The sequence below is a fragment of the Nuphar pumila genome, chromosome 13 (assembly GCF_984573655.1).
Source record: "Nuphar pumila chromosome 13, dmNupPumi1.hap1.1, whole genome shotgun sequence".
Classification (NCBI taxonomy): Eukaryota; Viridiplantae; Streptophyta; class Magnoliopsida; order Nymphaeales; family Nymphaeaceae; genus Nuphar; species Nuphar pumila.
The window spans coordinates 88,057,791-88,076,785 of NC_143261.1; the positions used below are offsets into that span (position 1 = coordinate 88,057,791).

At 39.1% G+C, this 18,995-nt stretch overlaps 1 protein-coding gene across 1 annotated transcript; it reads right to left on the reverse strand.

Moving 5' to 3' along the window:
• Window positions 1-15,861: 15,861 nt before the first annotated feature.
• On the reverse strand, window positions 15,862-17,318 carry KUF1 (KAR-UP F-box 1). The gene has a single exon (XM_089984697.1). It carries the CDS (start codon window positions 17,261-17,263, stop codon window positions 16,004-16,006), a length of 1,260 nt encoding a protein of 419 aa, XP_089840823.1. The 5' UTR covers window positions 17,264-17,318; the 3' UTR covers window positions 15,862-16,003.
• Window positions 17,319-18,995: the final 1,677 nt, after the last annotated feature.

Below are 18,995 nucleotides of genomic sequence, written 5' to 3' on the forward strand. Positions count from 1 at the left end.
GTCAGATATGATTATCACCATAATATTTTATAGATACTAACTTTAACATCAGTGTACTGGCCCTAGCCTTATTTGAACTGACAAACTGAGCCTCAATAGATCCTCAAAAATTCCTCCACTGTCCTATAGTGAGAGATGACACCTCAAATGTTCTTAGCCACCCGTGATTATAAAAGCAACAAGCTAAGTTTATTCGAGTGCTCTCACTTCTCTCAGACAACCTTCTACATGATGTACTTTGCTCTATAATAGCGAGAAGTTTGTCAATTCTAAGGGCCAAATCCAGGTCCATATAACCGAGAGTGACTAGAACCGTTAATGATAAAAGAACCTGGTACTGCAAGAAACGAAAGAAAAAGAACTTATAATTGCTCAAATGAGACTCATGTTGAAAAGGTAAAAATTAAGACCATTTATTATTTACCTTTTCGAAGACAAGCATAATTGGGCCATTATTGTTTCATTTTGGTAAAAACGATAATACTCATAGTTGTTTTGTCTCCTCAATTGGTGAAACTAATAGATCATGTAACTAAAGGCAAATCAACATTATACATTTGGGTAAGAACATGCTTCTTGGGCTGGTATACACATCTACTATTATACCCTGTGTGAAATTAAAACATAATCACCTATCTTTGGGTAGAATCATTATTTCATAAAGTCATACATAATCATAATATCAAATCTTAACATGGTCTGAAGAATCCTCAATTAACACAACTCACATCACTTTGGTAATTGCATGAGTCAGTTGATCGAGATCTTTTACTACAAATATATTCATATTATGGAGTATGCTCATACATAGATGATAATGCATGTATATCCATGACGAAATATTCATTATATCATAAAAAATACAGGTTCATGCTTCAACTTAAATGCATAAATAAATTTTGATGAAAATACATCATAAATGTTAAGAATTTAGTCAGAATTCATTCTTATATATCATGCATAACTTTAAATAATCATCAAATGTATATAAAAAGTCATGCTTTCATGATAATTAACACTTATAAAGCATGAAAAAATAATAAAAATATACTCTTTTGGGTGAAACCCGGGGTCATCATGCTGAAACCGATCTAAAAATGCTTTGAATCGATCTCAAATGGTCCTGAACTAGTCAACTAAGGGCCTGAACCGGTCCCAGAACTGGCGAACCTATCCAAAACATGTTCAAAAATCATATAAACCCTTAAAACCAAATGAAAAAAATCTTATTCTTTTACTAATTCATGAAAACAGAGTCTCTACGTTCAGGAATCAGTGAAAATTTGATAGGAACCAATCAAAAAGAGCTCTGAAACGGTCTCAAAATGCCCCGTATCGGTCACAAAACTGGTTCACTTGTAAATAGTATATGAACTCCATTTTGCATATAATCTGATTCAATTTGGATTTAGATCTAGTTCCAATAGATCTTGGGTCAGATTCCCCCTGTCCGGATCCAGACCCATAATGACCAGGTTTGGTCTGGATCCAGATCCATAATGATTGGGTCTCGAGTTAGATCCCATGATCCAAACCCAATCTGGATCCATATCCATAAAGAATCTAGGTCAGGTCCAGTCTGTCTAGATCAGACTCAGACCTGGAACCACAAATGAGTCTGAGTCATCCTGATCCGGGCCCAGTCCATACAAGACTCAGGTCGGATCTAGGAACCTGACCTGGTCCAAACCTGCACTCAGTCCAAATAGGACTTGGGTCAGATCCAGACCATAACTTGATCTTGATCCAGATCCAATTCATACAAGACCCAGGTTGGATTCGATCCTTAAATCGATCGAGATCCTGACCTGGTCCAAACAAGACTCGGGTCTGATCCAGATCCTCGTCCAGTCTATCCAGGTCTGACCCAGACTCAGAACCTAATTGGATCAAGGTCCGATCGGTCTGAATCAGACTTAGACTTAGAACCATAAATGGGTCTGGGTCAGATCCAATCCTTCGGGTATGGGTCTGACCCATACAATGGGTCCATACTCGATCCACCCGATCCATAATGGATTGGGTTTGGATCCGGTCTGCCCTGTGAACAGATCCAATACCCGATCCACACGGATCGGTTTGGATCAGGCCACTCACCGGGTCAGGTTTGCGTCCAGACCTGACCAGCCTGGAATAGTTACTCGATAAAACAAAAAAAACGAATGCTTTTTTGGTTTAAAAAACCTAAAGGCTTAGACGCACGTCGCCCCTACGAACGTGACAGACTTCAAGCGGCCACCAGCACCGGTGATTCCGCTGGCGAAGGCTATCCCACAATGATATTATGCTGTCGGCGAGTCCTCCCCAGCGGCGCCGGCTAGAGGAAAGGTAAAAGTGTTTTTTATTTTTTAAACAAGCATCATAAGGGCTATCGTCCCCATCGGCGGCCGGCCAAAGCCGCTGACGACGATGGTCGGTGGTTCCAAAGGCTGGAAGCCTGCAAAATCCAAAAATCCATATTTTCCCCCTTTTTGTATATTTGTCCACCGTCGGTGGCGACCATTGCAGCCGACGACAACCAGACGTTGTAGGCCACCTCCATCTTTCGACAGTTGTAGTGGCCAGAAGACTGCAAAAACAAGAAGTCGTTTCTCGTCTATAGCCGACCGTTGGCTGCCTCCAGCATCTAGACCCAGATGTCATCGACGACGGTGTCTAACGCCGAACTCCAGCGTCTACGCAGAGGCCGGAATACTGTAGAAACAAGGCCGACAGCCGATCGTGGATGTTGCTGGCGACAGCGGATCAATTTTGGCAACGATCTGCAAAAATGGGAAACCACCCATTGTCCCGCTGCAGGCGACAGCGTGGAGCCCCTGCGATCGGCCATACTGTCGTCCGCACCGATGGTCGCTGGCGGCCAAACACCGATAGAAAACAGCCAATATGAGCAAGAGGGGGTCTATGCGGGAAAACAAAATTTTAGCGAGTGTGGCAAGAACGCCGACACGCACACATACGCAGCGAAGTGCGAGGTGTGGGCTCATAACCTATTATTGGCGTTCATCAAAATAAAATCAAAATGTAAAAGCAGGAATACATACTCATAGACACCATAGATGAAACTTGCGTGCATGTGTGCTCATCGTTCTCCTCAACCTATCGATGCCCACAAAACCGTCAAGTCAATGGACCTGAATCCAAAATGAGAAAAAGAGGACACCTTTTTGGTTATTCTCATCAAGCAACCAGACCTCTTCTTCTTGTAGACTTGTGACAGAAGCTCGTAGTGTGAGGCTATAGTGGATGGTTACCTATGAGTGGTTATCATGCATGAGCAGTTGCAATAACTGCCTTGTAATTCTCATGCCATCCCACGATGCGTTTCATGTTAAATCGGGTTACATCAAGTTGAATCTAATCTATATTCCAACCTCATGTTGATTTTGAGGGCCTCCTAATTCCGGCATGAAATGAGATTCTGCCATTTGCATCGCCTTGGTAGGTCCTGGGAAAATGCATGGAACACTGCACATTTTTGTGAAACCCTCAGTTTTCTGCAGCATGCAAACATACCCTAAAGCATAAAGGTAAAAAAAACATCTCATCACAAGTCATTGAGCAAATATTGGATCATTGTCATACAATCTTTGCCAAAACTAATTTTCAACTTTTTATTCAACCGTGTGAGCAGATCAGACCAGTGGCAAAGCCAGGTGGGCACAAATACACAGTGAACAGAAAAGAAAAGCCAACTCAAATAGCCAATAAAAAAACATAAATTTATGAACACTTTAAATAAAAAAACATATGATTTTTAATGATAAATAGCAATAAAAACATAAAATATCATGTTTTAATATTTATGTTTTTGATGAAAAATATCATGAGAAATTATCATTTTTAAATTTCAAGTAATTTCTTGTGATATTTTCACGATCTCGTGAGGTTTGTCACTGTGTGCACATGGCATTTATTTTTTTTTAATTTTAATTGTTTTCTAACTCTAAGTTCTGTACAAAATTTATGAGCACTTTTCAAAATGAAAGAACTTCATGTACTTTTCGACGAGAGAGTCCATTAGCAGACACGTTGCAACTTGCAACATATTTTTGAAGACTTAACTTTTGATCTCAAATATAATAAAAGTAGTGAAAAATGCCAAGTTCCCTAATGAATACCGTCCAACAGTACAAGACACTGGACGACAACTTCGCAGGTGAGACCAGATTACAGGTCTTATTTTTTCAAGTCACTCATGACATAGAAAATTGTTTCTATTTGAGAAAAGAAATTGATGGCTTCAAAACCACAAGTCAGCTTAAAAAAAAAACAAAAAAAAAAAAGATTAGACTAAGGCACCGAAAACTTGTACAAATGAGATGCCGAGGGTGGGCACTGCCCATGGGTCAGGGTTCGGGCCAGGGTGAGCACGTGTCCACCGTGGCTCCGCCACTGGATCAGACCCCCACTAAAATGGATGAGTCCAAACTAGAATCCAACTAAGTGATATCATATCATATCCAGATTCAGGTCTGATGAGATTTTTCATAAAAAAAAAAACATACTTGGATCCAACAAGAATTATATAAACCAAAACCCGGTCCATATTCAGTAAAATAATATCTTTTAAATTTTTTACATTGAAAATTTTCAAATCTTAATCAAAACTTGGGTAGGACCAGGGTTGGGTATAACATTTATTAAACCATACCTGACTCATTTAATAATCAAAACTTCATGGGTCCAACCCTGATAATTAATCGAGCCCTCTTCTTTGTGACCAAACCCTATAGTGTAAGGTTCGGGTTTGCGCCATGCCCGATCCGTTGACACTTCCATTTTTATCCATGCATGAATCACATTTGGGCTTGACTTAGCTAAGTGTTCTCTTTCCAAACATGAACTGTCAAGCTGGGGCCAAGGACAAAGGTTTTTCATCATAATTGTGCACAACAGGATAGGTGGCTTCCTCGTGATGCAAGCCAACGACAATTAGCGTCATGTCAAATACAAATTTGTAGGGGTGTTAACGGGTCAGGTTTACCAGAACCCAACCCAACCCAAACCCTATATGGTCCGGGTATGGTGATAAATAATAAGACCCGATTATAACTTGGGTCTGGACCAGAAAGTCTAATTAATACATGAACCCAGGTATAGTTTGTGAAATTTTATACCAGACCTGGACCTGACCCGAGTTCTGATCAAGGCCTGTAATTTTTCAATGTAAAAATAATAAAAAATATGGTTTTACCGGGTATGGATCGGGTCTGGTTCATGTAGTTCTTATGAGGTCCGGGTATGATTTTTATAGTGGACTCGATTAAATCTGGGTTCAAACCCGATATCATACCCGAAAACAGGGTCCAAGTCTGATTCTACCTGGATCTTAAACCAAACTCGACCCGTTAACACTCTTACAAATTTGGATGAGCAATTACCATGTTCTTGCTTTAGTGGGATGGATTTTGTGGCAGTTTTATCTTTTCTTCCAAAAATTCATCATTTTTTTTTGAGACGGGGTCAAAAGTAGTTATGCATCTGGAAAAGTGGCTGTCATCGATTCTTGAAACTAGCAGCTATCACATCTAAGAAATGCTTACTAAATCTAATTTTGATAGTAAAAAAAAAAAAAAAAGAGTTCGTTCACCTTTGTTTTCATTTGCGTAAATTACTTTCTCAACGTCATTCTCCCAAACAACCACCATCATAGCAGTTCAACCACAACTTAAACTCAAATCCACAACTCCCACCCTAGCTACCAGCTCCCAAGCAGATCATAAAATTGGAAAGAAAGAATGATATTCTTTGGTTACTGAGTTCCTTGCCAAAGTACTCGGATTAACTACTAAACCTAAACCAAATAGACAGGCTAATATACCAAGTATAATGGAAATTTGGCAACTCCCTCAAGGCAATGGGTAAGCCCATGGAGTTTTACGCTGATAGAACAGTAATTGTAAGTACAGCAGGCAAAGCCAGCGCGGCTATGTCGCAGATCCTGAGTGAGGTTTCTTCAGGCAAATATGAAATAAATAAAGAAATTTGTTCAATGGAGATTAATTTTTAAGAGCCAACATTTTGGCATACTTTAGAAATACACCCAATAATTGGAAATTTGCAAAAGAACACTAAAGTTTTACTACATCGAACAAAAAAGTAAACTACTTTAAACTAACCCCTCGAACAAATAAAATAACTCTTGTTTTTTTTTTATATGCCAACCCAGGTTTTGGAGGTTGATGAATTAGGTCAGCACAAATTTAATGTTTAGCTTTTGTTGCTTTTGATTTTTCTTAAAATTCGCTGATCTTTTGATCATCATCTGTTTACATGCCACAACAAATTGGTTCAAATTATAGAAAAAGAGAGTTCGAACTTTAAAGAGTAGACAGAAAAAAAGTGATAAATAAATTAGTAATGGTCAAGTTCAAGATTTGCTATAAATGTAGTGTCCAAGCTGCCTACAAGCCTTTTGCCATTCACCACAACAAAATTTTAGGTGCACTTTTAAAATTTATCAAAACATGGGTGCATTTTTTTTTTAATTTTTCTGAAAACTTATCCTAGAATTTGAAAATCACCTACATCAAAACATATGTTTGGTTGTGCAGTCAACACAATCGTGCCAAGCTGAAGGCTCAGGTTCGAATCATGGGGCTTAAGAGATATCTGGTAGGGGTCTGTCTAACCGCAGCTTGCCTTTCAAAAAAAAAAAAAAAAGTTTGAATGCAAACTTGTCATGTTAAAATGTTAAATGCTGGGCCATAAAAAAAGCAAAAGCAGCTTTCCGTTTTTTCTTATTTTCCCAATAAGGGTACGTTTGTGTGCCATGGAAGAGGGCACCGCAGGTGCTGCTGTTGAGGGGTTGCTTTCGGCGAAGAAAGCGACCCCAACATTTATGTTCTGGCGGTGGGGCACGCACTATGCAAACCCACCCTAAATGCTACTATAACTAGAAAGAAAATGAGACAGCATTAGGTCAGAGTTGTGCTCAGAGGTGGTTTGGAAGGCATTCATTCATGAGATGAATGACAACCCTAACACCATCTGTTTCACATTGGTACTCAATTTCTTATTGTGTCCCCTTGTATACTAATCATAGTGAAAACTTCATAAAAATGGTTGTATCCCATGTATCTGCAGCCGTATTCAAGTCACATAAACCACCATTTTTTCTTTGTTTTTCAGCCGTTCATTTTTTGTGCTTTAGATGTTGTTCATCTACAAGGTGAATGACTCTGAAAATTTTGTGGGGCCCGTCTAAGAGGTAAACTATTGAACCATGTTTGTGTTAGAGCACACATTGGATACATTGGGTACTCCCACGTTGGACTCTCTCATGTTCCACTCTTTCAAGAATCCCAGTTAGATCAAAGATCAAAACTCCAAGACCCTAAGGTAGTTCAAAGATCAAAAGCCTATCAAGATCCCATGTTGAGTCAAGACTCTCAAGAGTCTTTGAGGAGCAAGATCAAGGAGAAACCATGTGTCCCTATGTTACCTAATGAGAAGAGAAAGAAAACCATCCTCAACAAGGAAAATGACACCTCCAATCCTACAAAAACGTATAACCATGAAAACCCTCTTCTTCAGGACATGTATGTCTATAAATATAAGAATAATCAAGCTCTCAAGCGATTGCATGAAAAACCTTTTGATAATAATGTGTGTGAAGCATGTTTGAAATAGAAAAGTCACAATTTACCTTTTGAACACTTGTTATGGTGCTTTAGATATAATTTATTCTCATGCGTGGGGCCCTTCTCTAGTGACCTGAAAATAATGGTGCTAGGTATTATGTTACATTCATAGATGGTTATTTTAATCTTACTTGGCTCTATCGTATTAAGCATAAATTCAATGTGGTGAATGTTTTAAAAACTTGTAAGATGCTCATTGAAAATCTTGTGAGAAGAAAGATAAAATATATTCACACTGATTGGGGAGAAAATTGTAACACTCAACATTTTTTGAAAATTCAAAAATTTATTTAAATTAAATTAATGATCATTTTAATGTGAATTTATTAATAATTGATTTATTTGAGAGTATTTAATTAATTAAATGGATTAGCATATTATGTTGGATCCTATGTTGGATCATGGACCCGTTAGATATAATCCATAGTTCATATTTAGAAATTATTTTAAATTATAAATTAATTAAAAATTTTGCTTAAGTTAGATGCTAATTAGGAATGGCTTAATTTTAAAGCTTCTTAAATTAATAGGTTGACTTTTCTAGAGACTTCCTAAGGAGAGGAGTCACCTAGAGAGTCCCATAGAGGACAAGATTCCCAACCCATATGGAAAACCCCCCTCTATATAAAGATGGTCTTCTTGTTTATCTCAAAAACACATTTTGAGAGAGAGGGAGCAAAAGGAAGAAAGAGAAAAATAAAGAGGTAGAGAGAAGGAAAGAGCAAGAGATAGACAGAGTTTGGGAGCTTCGTTCTTGGGAGAAGAGGAAAGGAGGAGAAGAAAGGACTAATTCCCTTCGATCAACCACAAAGGTACGGGTCTCTCATGTCCGATATGCGAGGAAGCTAGCATGGATAGATCCAAGAATAGGTTTAAAATAAATAAAATATGTTTTTGGTTTTGTTAATACTTGGGGATGATATGAAGAAGCCTGCCAAGGCAAAGTTTGTTTTTGTTCTCTCTCTTTTGGCTGAATTTTTTACATGGGTTTAATGGGAGTTTTAGCATAAAGTGAAGTAAGTTTTGGAGAGGGTTGAGGGAGTGAGTCTTTCCCACTCTTGGTGTAGTTAGGTTGGTACGTGACACTTATTCATCTCATGTGTATGCATGTGAACCACTACAGTTGTGTTATGCTGCATGCCATTACCTGTTTCATGTGAAATAGGGTTTTGTCTTGTCCCAGCGTGAGATATTGATGTATTTGATTTCGTATTTATTAGATTTTTTGTGTTATGTCCCATGTTTATATCTGATACAATAATTGTTTTCCTCTTGACATTGCTGAGTTGTAACATATGTGCTAGTTTGAAGGTGCTTAAGTGTGTGATTATTAGTTAATTTTGTCTTCTGATCGTGTTTCCTTTTTTTTCCTCTCTATTTAACGCTTCCTTCCATGTATGTCTATTATCAATATCAGAGACTTGGCTGTGCAAACTTAGCTATTAGTTGTTACTCTTTGAGTCTTAGGACTGGTGGGACCAAACTGTTTTAGGTCTGCATTGTCGGGTACATTTAATTCATGTTCAAATCCCAAGGAGATTCAATACTGTATATGGTTGGTTCTAATCATATATGGATCTGGGAATGGATAACCATTTGTCATCAGATTTGGACCATAATCAGGTTACTCATGATCCAATTACTTTTTCTTTTTTAGTGCAAGAAGGAAAAGAAAGTGGACATTACCTATTTCATACCATAGAAGTTCATATCAAATTCGGGTCTAGAACCTGGTGTAGCTGGATCCATATCTGGATCCAACTTGATAAAACTGATACAATGTTGGGTTAATCATGATGATAACCCATATTTGATCTATTTGCAAGTCTATTAGAGACTTGTATGGTAAATGAGTTTAAGTGTTGAGCAAACTCTTTGTATCCAGTGATTGTCACCACCATTCCTACAGATTTTTTTTCTCCATTATTGCAAAGTTATTCATGGATTAGGACTTATCATTCTCCAAAGTCTTGATGTAATTATTGCTTCACACATTTGCAACTTTGTAATTAGAGATCATGGCAAGCATTTCTTGATTATGTATCAATTTTCTTTGGTAGTTCAAGTACCGAGTTTTGATCCAATGTGTTTCACCTGTTTGAGGGTTCGTGTTTGGTTTTCTCGGGCTGAACAAAAAAATGGTTTTTTGGGTTCAAGTTGGACTGAACCTCAAATCTGTTTTGAGGGTTCATGTCCAATTGAACTTAAATTTAGGTTTGAACTGATCAAGATCAAAGGGATCAATTTGACAGGTTCTCGATGGATATTGACTGAACTAAGGTTTGGTTTGTGAATGGTTCACTTTGGGTATCAGACTAGTTAAAAAAAAGGATTGTTTCAGCCTATACAACAGGGGCTTTGCTTGTTTGGTAGGAGCAGCTAGTGCATATCACCTTGTGTTGGGACGTTGCAAGTTCAAAACCCAATGGTATAGTTGTATAGTTGGTAGGGGTCTGCCTAACCCCAGCTTGCCTTTCAAAAATTTGTTTTGGAGTCCCTTTCATAATAAAAATTTGAGTTTTTATTTAGTCATGAAATCTAGAGTTAGATTTAAGGAAATCTGAGTTTTTAAATTAGTTATAAAATTTGGTATTAGTTTTAATTAAATCTGAGTTTATCTTGCTTAATTAAATCCGGTCTTAGATTTAATAAAATCTAAGTTTTTCTTGATTAATTAATCTAGTTTTAGATTAAATAAAAAATTAAGTTTTTATGTAATTGGTTGAATTTGAATTTAATTAAGTTTAAGTTTAATTTAAATTGAATAAATCTGGATTTTTATTAAATGATTTAAATCTGAGATTTAAATTATATAAATCTGTATTTTTGTCAACATGATTTAAATTTGGGATCTTGTCAAATGAATCAAAGTTTTTCTTAAATAAGTAAAATATGGGACTTTGAATATAAATTTGATAACTTTTTGGGTATGATTATAAAACCTAAATTACGGGTTATGGATAAACTTATATTTTTTTTAGTTAAGAATCTGGTTTCGGTTGGTTATGTTATGAATCTGGGTTTAGCCAAGGATGTGAATATGTGTTTTATTTATGTGGATCTGTTGAGAATATGCATTCATATATTGTATTGGTGTGAATCAGATGTTTGTTTTGAGTCTGTGTTTTGTTTAAATGACCCAGATTGTGCAATGGCTATGGTTGAACCACTTATCTTTTGAGGCTATGTATTTCTGCCTTATTATTAAGATTATAATTGTGAAATGTGATGATATGTTGATTTATAATGCTTATAATTTAGTTTCATATGTGGAACAATATTACATTGTTATGATCGAGCAGGGTGATGACCCAATCGATTGATGCATGATGTGCATATTTGAATTAATAATGATGACTGACATGTTTGAATTGATGATACATGGGGAAGTTGAGATCCAATGTGTTCCTATGAAAAGAACTTTTGATCATTTAAAGACTTATAAGAAACTTAAATAGTGTAATATATTGGTTGCCATCTTTTGATTTTGTGAAACCTGAGATGGCAGTCATAGAAGACTGTGAACTGCAGCATCTTGGAATACCAAATAGTACCATCTAGGGTGAGGATGCTCTGACAGTGGCCGTTTAGAGTGAGGATACTCTGATGGTGGTTGGTTAGGGTGAGGATGCTCGATGATGTCAATATGGCGGCCTAAAGTGAGGATGCCCTTGTCGTTCTGACATTTGGTGAGGATGCTCTATATTCTGGCCTAGGATGGAGATGTCCGACGTTGATCGAGGGACATGTGCGAGACCCAATTAATAAAATACAACCATGTGATTAAAATATAATTGAGGATTGCCTTGAACCACAGGATTTAACCTATTTGTAATATTCACATGATTTGTTCATGATAAGAACTTAACTGAATTGCATTCAAAAGCAATGGTTAATAATGAGATAAAAAGTCATTCATGCAATATGCATTGATTCATGCATGCATTGGTTTGTGTAGCATGTGATTTTGGCTGCCTGTATTAAATTGGTTTATATTGAAAGCCCAATTTAATGGTAAATTATGCTTTAAGGCTTTCTTAAATCGTATGTTTGCCTTAATGTATATTTCTTTCCTTATTGTTGGATTATATGAGATTCCGTACGGAGAACTTTCATTTCTCACCCATGTTTTTAAAAATCTTTTTTTCAGATGTTGAAGCTCAGGCTTACCTGAGCAACGTGATGGCAGGACTGGGTTGCTAGAGGCGGCGACGTTCATGATTTTGTTGTTGGGATTCTAACTATATTGGGGATTGATTTTTAAACTTGTGAACTTACAATTTGAGTTTACTAAGTTGATGATGATTTGAATTAAATTGTGTTTTAAATTAAGTCATGGTTTGATATGGGTGTTTAGTTGGTGGATAAATTTGTGATGTAACCTAGATCCATGGGTTTGTTTTTTAGAATCATTTAAAGACATATGTTCCTTTATAAAAAAAATCACGTATTTTCAAGGGTGAGTTTGGGATGTTACATTCATAGATGGTTATTTTAAGCTTACTTGGCTCTATTGCATTAATTGCATAAATTCAATGTGGTGAATGTTTTCCAAAAATTTTAAGATGCTCGTTGAAAATCTCATGAAAAGAAAGACAAAATATATTCACATTAAATGGAGAGGAGAGTATCAAACTCTCTATAAGTAATTGATCGAGTGTGACATAGAACATAAAATCTCTTGTCCTCCCACTCATGAACAAAATGGTGTTGTCGAAGCAAAGCATTAGCATATTGTTGACATAGGTCTGTCCATGATGGCAGACGCTGGGATTCTATCTAAATATTGGAGATTTGCTTTCATCACTGTAATGTATCTTATTAACCGTATTCCCTCCAAATTTGTTAATGCTATCTCCCCATGAAGAAAATGTTCAATTTGGATCCTGACTATAGTTTCTTAAGAATTTTCGGATGTGCTTGCTTTTCTTGTTTATGTCTCTATAGGAGACATACATTGGATTTAAATCAAAAAAATGTGGTTTATAGATTATACTCCACAACATCATAGATACTATTGTCTTAGTTTAACATATGAAAAAATATACACTTCACATCATGTTATCTTTGATCAAAATTGAATTTCATTTAAAATTCAAGACCATCTCATGTCCCAAATAGCGGACGTCCAACTCCCTGTTATCTCCTCACCTTTGACCACCTCTGGTAGAAATGTCCCTGTAGAGTCCATTGGAAACCCAAGTCCTTCTCATGTTCTATCTTCTCGTGGACCAAGTCCAACCAATGTCCCATCTGACTCCTCAACTCGTCCCATTGATCAATCTCCTACCACCCAAAATCACGAACCCACACCCAAAATTAATGCTCCACCAACCATGACTCATCATATGATTACACGTTTTCAAGTTAAAACTTTAAAACCTAATGTTTTCCAAACCATAAACTACCTAATTCTCACTATTCTTCTCATTGTCCTTCAAGAACAAGAATATCTCTTTCAAAAAGGTCTTCCAAGACAAAAATTGGCATGACGCTGTGCAAAAAAAAATTAATGCACTTATCAAAAGATGTGGACACTAGTGCCCCACCCCAGTGAAGCTCCACAAATTGGTTGTAAGTGGATCTTTGGAGTGTTACAAGGCTTGCTTAGTAACCAAAAGATAGATTATTTTGAAACTTTCGGTAAAACCAGTTACTATTAGACTAATTCTTTGTCTTGCAGTTAACCAGGAATGGGTCGTTAAACTGTTGGATATTCAAAATTCCTTTTTACATAGATATTTGTCAGTTAATGTGTACATGCATCAACTTCCTCGGTTAAAAAATTCACAGCATTCTAACTGTGTGCAAACACCAAAGAGCCCTGTACGGCCTAAAGTAAGCTCGTAGAGTTTGGTATGCTCAGTTAAGCTCTTTTCCTTCAAACTCTTGGTTTTATTGGTGCTACAAACATATCCTTATTTTTGCAAAAAAAATCAAGGGGTCGTCTATGTTTTATTATATGTTGATGATATCATTGCCACTGGTAGCTCATCCAGATTTGTGCAATAGTTAATCGATAAACTCAACGATGAATTTGCTATTAAGGATCGGGTCATCTACACTTTTTCTTGGGAATAGAGGTCAATTTCAGGCAGTATGGTCTAGTCTTATTTTTAAAAAAATACATCTAAAACCTCCTTATGAAGGTGTCTATGGAAAGAGCAAAACCCATCTCAACTCACGTGGCTTTCAGCAGATTCTAGGTCAAAGTTTAGTGACCCAAGCTTGTACAAAAGTATTGTTGGTGCCTTGCAATGTCACTCTCGTCTAGATATTTTTTTTGCAATCAACAGTGTGTGTCAGTTTATGCATTTATGCATTCTCCATCTAACATCCATTGGGTAGTTGTAAAACACATTCTACAGTACTTGAAGGGGACTCTACATTATGGTTTTCTTTTGAAGCCTTCCAAGCAGCATATTTAGATGCAGATTGGGCAAGATGTCACGATGATCACAGATCTAGTAGCAGGTATGCCATCTTCTTTGGTTCTAGTTTGATTTCTTGGATCTCTAAGAGTATCCTAGTCTAGTATGGAGTGGAAATTATGGGCTATTGTCAAAGCTACTGTTGAGCTGATTTGGCTCCAATATCTTTTAAGAGAATTGGGCATGATGTGTTCTCAAGTTCTCACTCTCTCGTGTGACAATATTGATGCATCATATTTACCTATTCATCCAGTCTTTCACAATCACAACAAACGTATCAAAATCAATCTTCATTTTGTGAGAGATTAGATTGCCAAACGAGAGTTGTTGGTTTAGTATATCTCGACCCAGGATCAAGTTGCTGATGTTCTTACCAAACTTATCTCACTACGTTACCAATTGGTCTGTCACAAGTTCAATGTGCTCTCTACCCCCATTGAACTTGATGGAGGATGTTACATTTGGCTCACTCACGTTGGACTCTCTCAAGAGTATCAGCTCCATCAAGAACTCTCTCACTTTGGACTATCTCAAGATGATCTGCATCACGTTGGACTCTCTCAAGAACCCTAGGAAGATCAACTCCAAGAGCCCAAGGCATATTAGAGATAAAGAACCATCAAGATCCCACGTTGAGTCAACACTCCTGAGAGGTCCTTGAGGAGCAAGATCAGGGAGAAACCATGTGTCTTTATGTTACCTGATGAGAGACGAGAACACAAGAGGAAGGAGACCATCCTCAACAAGGGAAGTGATGTGTGAAACAGAAGCAAGGAAACAAGTGTTAAAAAGTAGCATGAAGCGTGAAGAAGGGTTAGTTTTAAAAGGGATTGTGGAAGTATGTGAGAAGCTAAAAAGAAAACATGATGGAAATGAGGAAACAAAGGGAAAACGAGTGAGGTGCAAGAGGGAAGAGACAAAAAAAAAAAAAGAGGGAAAAAACAAATGAAAAACAAAGAAAAAATAAGAGAAAAACAAGGGATGGCAATGGACCAGGGTGGGGGACAAGGTCTCTACCCCCGCCCCGTCTCAAAATTTGAACCTCCATCCCTGCCTCCATCCCCGCACGGGATGGATTTTAACCTCCATCCCCGTTTCATGTCCTCAATCCCCGGTCCAAACGGGGGTGAGGCGGAGCCCCATTTCCCCTCGGTCTAGTGTCATCCCTTAGAAGGATTGGAGATAGAGCAGGGTGGGGGCAAGGCGGGGATTGAGACGGGATGGGACGGGGCAGGAGAAAGCATAAGTCCATCCCCACATGGGGATGGATTTTAGCCTTCATCCCCGGTCCAAACGGGGCGAGGCAGGGCGGGGCTCAACTTTTCCCCGGTCCACTCCCATCCCTAAGGGAAACAAAGGGGAAGTGAGTTGAGAAGAGAGAGGGAAGTTAGCTTCCCATTACATACTATTCCATGCTTTTGGTTGAACGATTTTTTTTTGTTTTTCGTAATGTACGAGTTAAGTTGGATCAAGCAAGAGCTCAACAAATCTAAGTAATTGATTGGGATTAGGTGGGTATCATAATTCAAAAGCAGTTGACATCTCCAAAAGTTGACTCAACAGCTCCTTCACCCAAACAGAGAAACCAGCCTAACTCTTACTCTTGTTGACACCAGAAAAAACACATTCCAAAAGGCGATTGGAGAATGAGCGCCGAAGATGGGGCCTTGTGTAAGGATGCCAACCACAAGGAGAGTCAATCGTGTATTGTGTATGAATATGAAAAGAGCTACTGAAATTGACTTTTGTTTTCCCCTTAACACGTAAAGATGATCACGGCCTCGTTTGGATCCAATCAAGTTCCCAACATCAATTCAAAATATTCTCTGTTCCAATCAAAACTTTACACACAAGAGTGAACAAAAAAAAGAGAGAGAAAAGAAGGAAAAAACAAAAAAAAACTTGCGGTTGCGAGCTTACCTTGGTCTAGCCAGGCCTTGGCAGTATGTGTACCGCAACGACCCCGAACCCAGCCGGGGGGTCCACCACCCAGACACCAACCGGCCGGGCTGTGGTATCCACCACGCTGATGGACCCACCACCATTATTCACTACGCAAGCCTTGCCCGCTCTGACCGCCAATTGGCTCGCTCCAAGTAGATGCTCCGACTCGATCACGACCTTCCACGTGTCAGCATTCGCATCATAGATCTTCAGAATCCCCTTGGTTTGATCGGCGCAATATATCGACCCAGACCCATTATCGTCATCGCCATCGGAGGCGACTGGACCGGTCCAGCCGGCGAGCATCCCCACGGGCATGGCCTCCCAGCGGTCCGCCCGGGTGTCGTAGACCAGGCCCTCCCTCTGGCGACCGCCCTTGACGTTGACCATGCTTAGCTTGGTCTTCCATCCGACGGCCTCGATTGCTTCCCTGCTGAAATTGCAGTTGGAGAGTGGGGCCCGCCGCTCCCACATGGGCTCCCCCGGCGAGGAAGGGTCCCACTTCTCGAGCGATCGCGCGACGTACGGGGACCACTCGGACGATACGCCGCTGGCGAGGTAGACGGCGCCGCAGACGGAGCCGCAGGCGCACCACCGGCGGGGGGAGGTGAACGTCGGGCCCGGTTTCCACGTGGCCGTTTCCGGGTGGAAGACGAGGGGCCGGTCGAGGGCCGGGCGGAGGCAGCGGCGGTCGGTCGTGGCGGAGATGAGGAGGAGGCGGCGGCGGTGCGAGAGGGATTGGACGGGGAGCTCGCGGCAGAGGAAGGAGGGGTGGCGGAGAAGCAGCCGGACCGGCGGAGAAGGGAGGTGGCTCCATGTGGACGACAACGGATCGAAAACCGCGAGCCGGAGGACGCTCTCGCCGTCTCCGCTGCTGGCGGCGGTGGAGAAGAGGAGGGCGTAGAGGCAATAGAAGGAATCGGAAGGGAAGGAAGGAGAGTAGAGGAGGCGACGCCACGAGCGGCAGACCGGGAACAGCAGCGACGGAGGAAGGCGTTGGAGAATCAGTTGGGCGACGTGGTCGTGGAGGCCGGAGATCAGCTCCGTCTCGGTGGCGATTCGCTTCCACCGGTTTGTATCCATCGCTCCACCAATCTCTTCCTTTGCCGATAAATAGCATATCCCCGTCGTTTCTATATAAGGCCAGACATCACAAAATGGCCAAACTGCCCCGTCCAGATTCCTCTGACAAACGACGGAAAAGATGGGCGATGATGGTAATTTTGTGATATTATGGAACATAGAGGGTTCTTCTTGAATTGGGAAAGTTCCAAAGGATTGCTTTAAGGGAAAAAAGCCAGAGTGGTTAGATGTTTGGAAAGCCTTTTCAGTGTTTGCTGAAATTACATGTTTGGACACTGATGAGATCACAGCAAGACCCTAAATTACTTAAAAATCCTTCTATTTTTTTTTCTTATTTTTGTGTGAAAACTGAGAATAAATAATTCGCCCACCATAGCCTTTTTTGACCAATGAGCACGTGAAACGTGTCACGAAAAAAAGCTGAATTTGTCGTTTTCGTAATGGAGGAGGAGGGGGTGTCTAGGTGAAGCTCCCCTCGTTGGCACACACTCCAATCTGACTAGCGCTTTGCGTGTCCCACCCTCGGCTCGAGCCGACCCATTAACGAAGAACTGAATTTCTCCCGCCATCAAACACGAAACAACTTTTTATCATGAAAAAACTTCATTTAAGCCTGGACGTTTTTTTTATCACCGATAATTTATCCCCACTACCAAACGCATCCTATGTGTTGGAATATTCATGTTGTGTTTCCCAATGCTGTCAGTGTTCGGTGCTTATCGTATCGTCATAAAATCGATACGATACTCAACTGAATCAACTATTTTTTAATAAATATAAGAATGCTTAAAATTAAATTTTTAATATTATTTTAATGATTTTAACATGTATCACATTTTGATTGATATAAAATATTTGATTATTATTTTTAACAATTCACTTGAAAATCGGTCGTTGGCCAAACGATCCAGGAGTGTTTACGTTTTTGCAGTAACGAGCTTGCGAGTGAGATGGTTAAGATTTGCGACAGTCGTTTATAAATGCAAACCACCTAACAAATGGGGGTATGGAGCGACACTTGGGCCTGTCCACCTTGACCCAAAAACGCTCCCAATGAAGGGGGTTCACGTCAGGGTGCCCACTCTGACCTTCGGACAGGTTGGGTTGGGGTGGGCGGTGCCCACCCTGACGTGGGTGGGCAGTGCTGCAGTGCCCACCCTGACCCTATGAAAAGTTAGGTTAGGGTGGGCATCACCTAGACTTTACTTTTTTTGGTTGTTCTCTCTCTCTCTCTCTCTCTCTCTCTATATATATATATATATATATATATATATATATATATATATATATATATATATATATATATATATATATATATATATAAAAGAACTAATATGTGAACCATAATTTTCATAGATGTTTTGTTATTTTCTCTTGAATCTTACCATACGGATACCGATGTGATCGTTTGGTTTTTTTTAAGCCTTTAAAAGTAATAGCTCATAATCTTAATAAATATTTAAGCATTCAAAAATCATATTTTCATAAAAAATACACCATCCAACATATCTAGCAAATTCACCATGCCAAGCACATCCACATGGCTGGATTTACAAAAAAAAAAAAAGTGTTGAAAATACTCATATTTCTAGTTCTCATATTCTAATAACTATATATATATATATATAAAGGTTTTGTGTCACTCTTCTTAAGGGATCAGGTGGTATCTAACAAAGTTGTTTGAATATAACATTTTTGGTACTTTTTGCATGGTTTTTTCTTTTTTTATTATGCATGTGTGTGTAACTGTCCACCCTAATTTAGATTTTTGGTTCTGCTCCTCGTGTTTGAGTTTTTTTTTGCACATCCAACACCATAGATATGAACTAAAGGTTTTGTTTAGTGAAAAACCTGCTTTTCTATCGTGGAAATCTGACCAGTATGTAGGTTT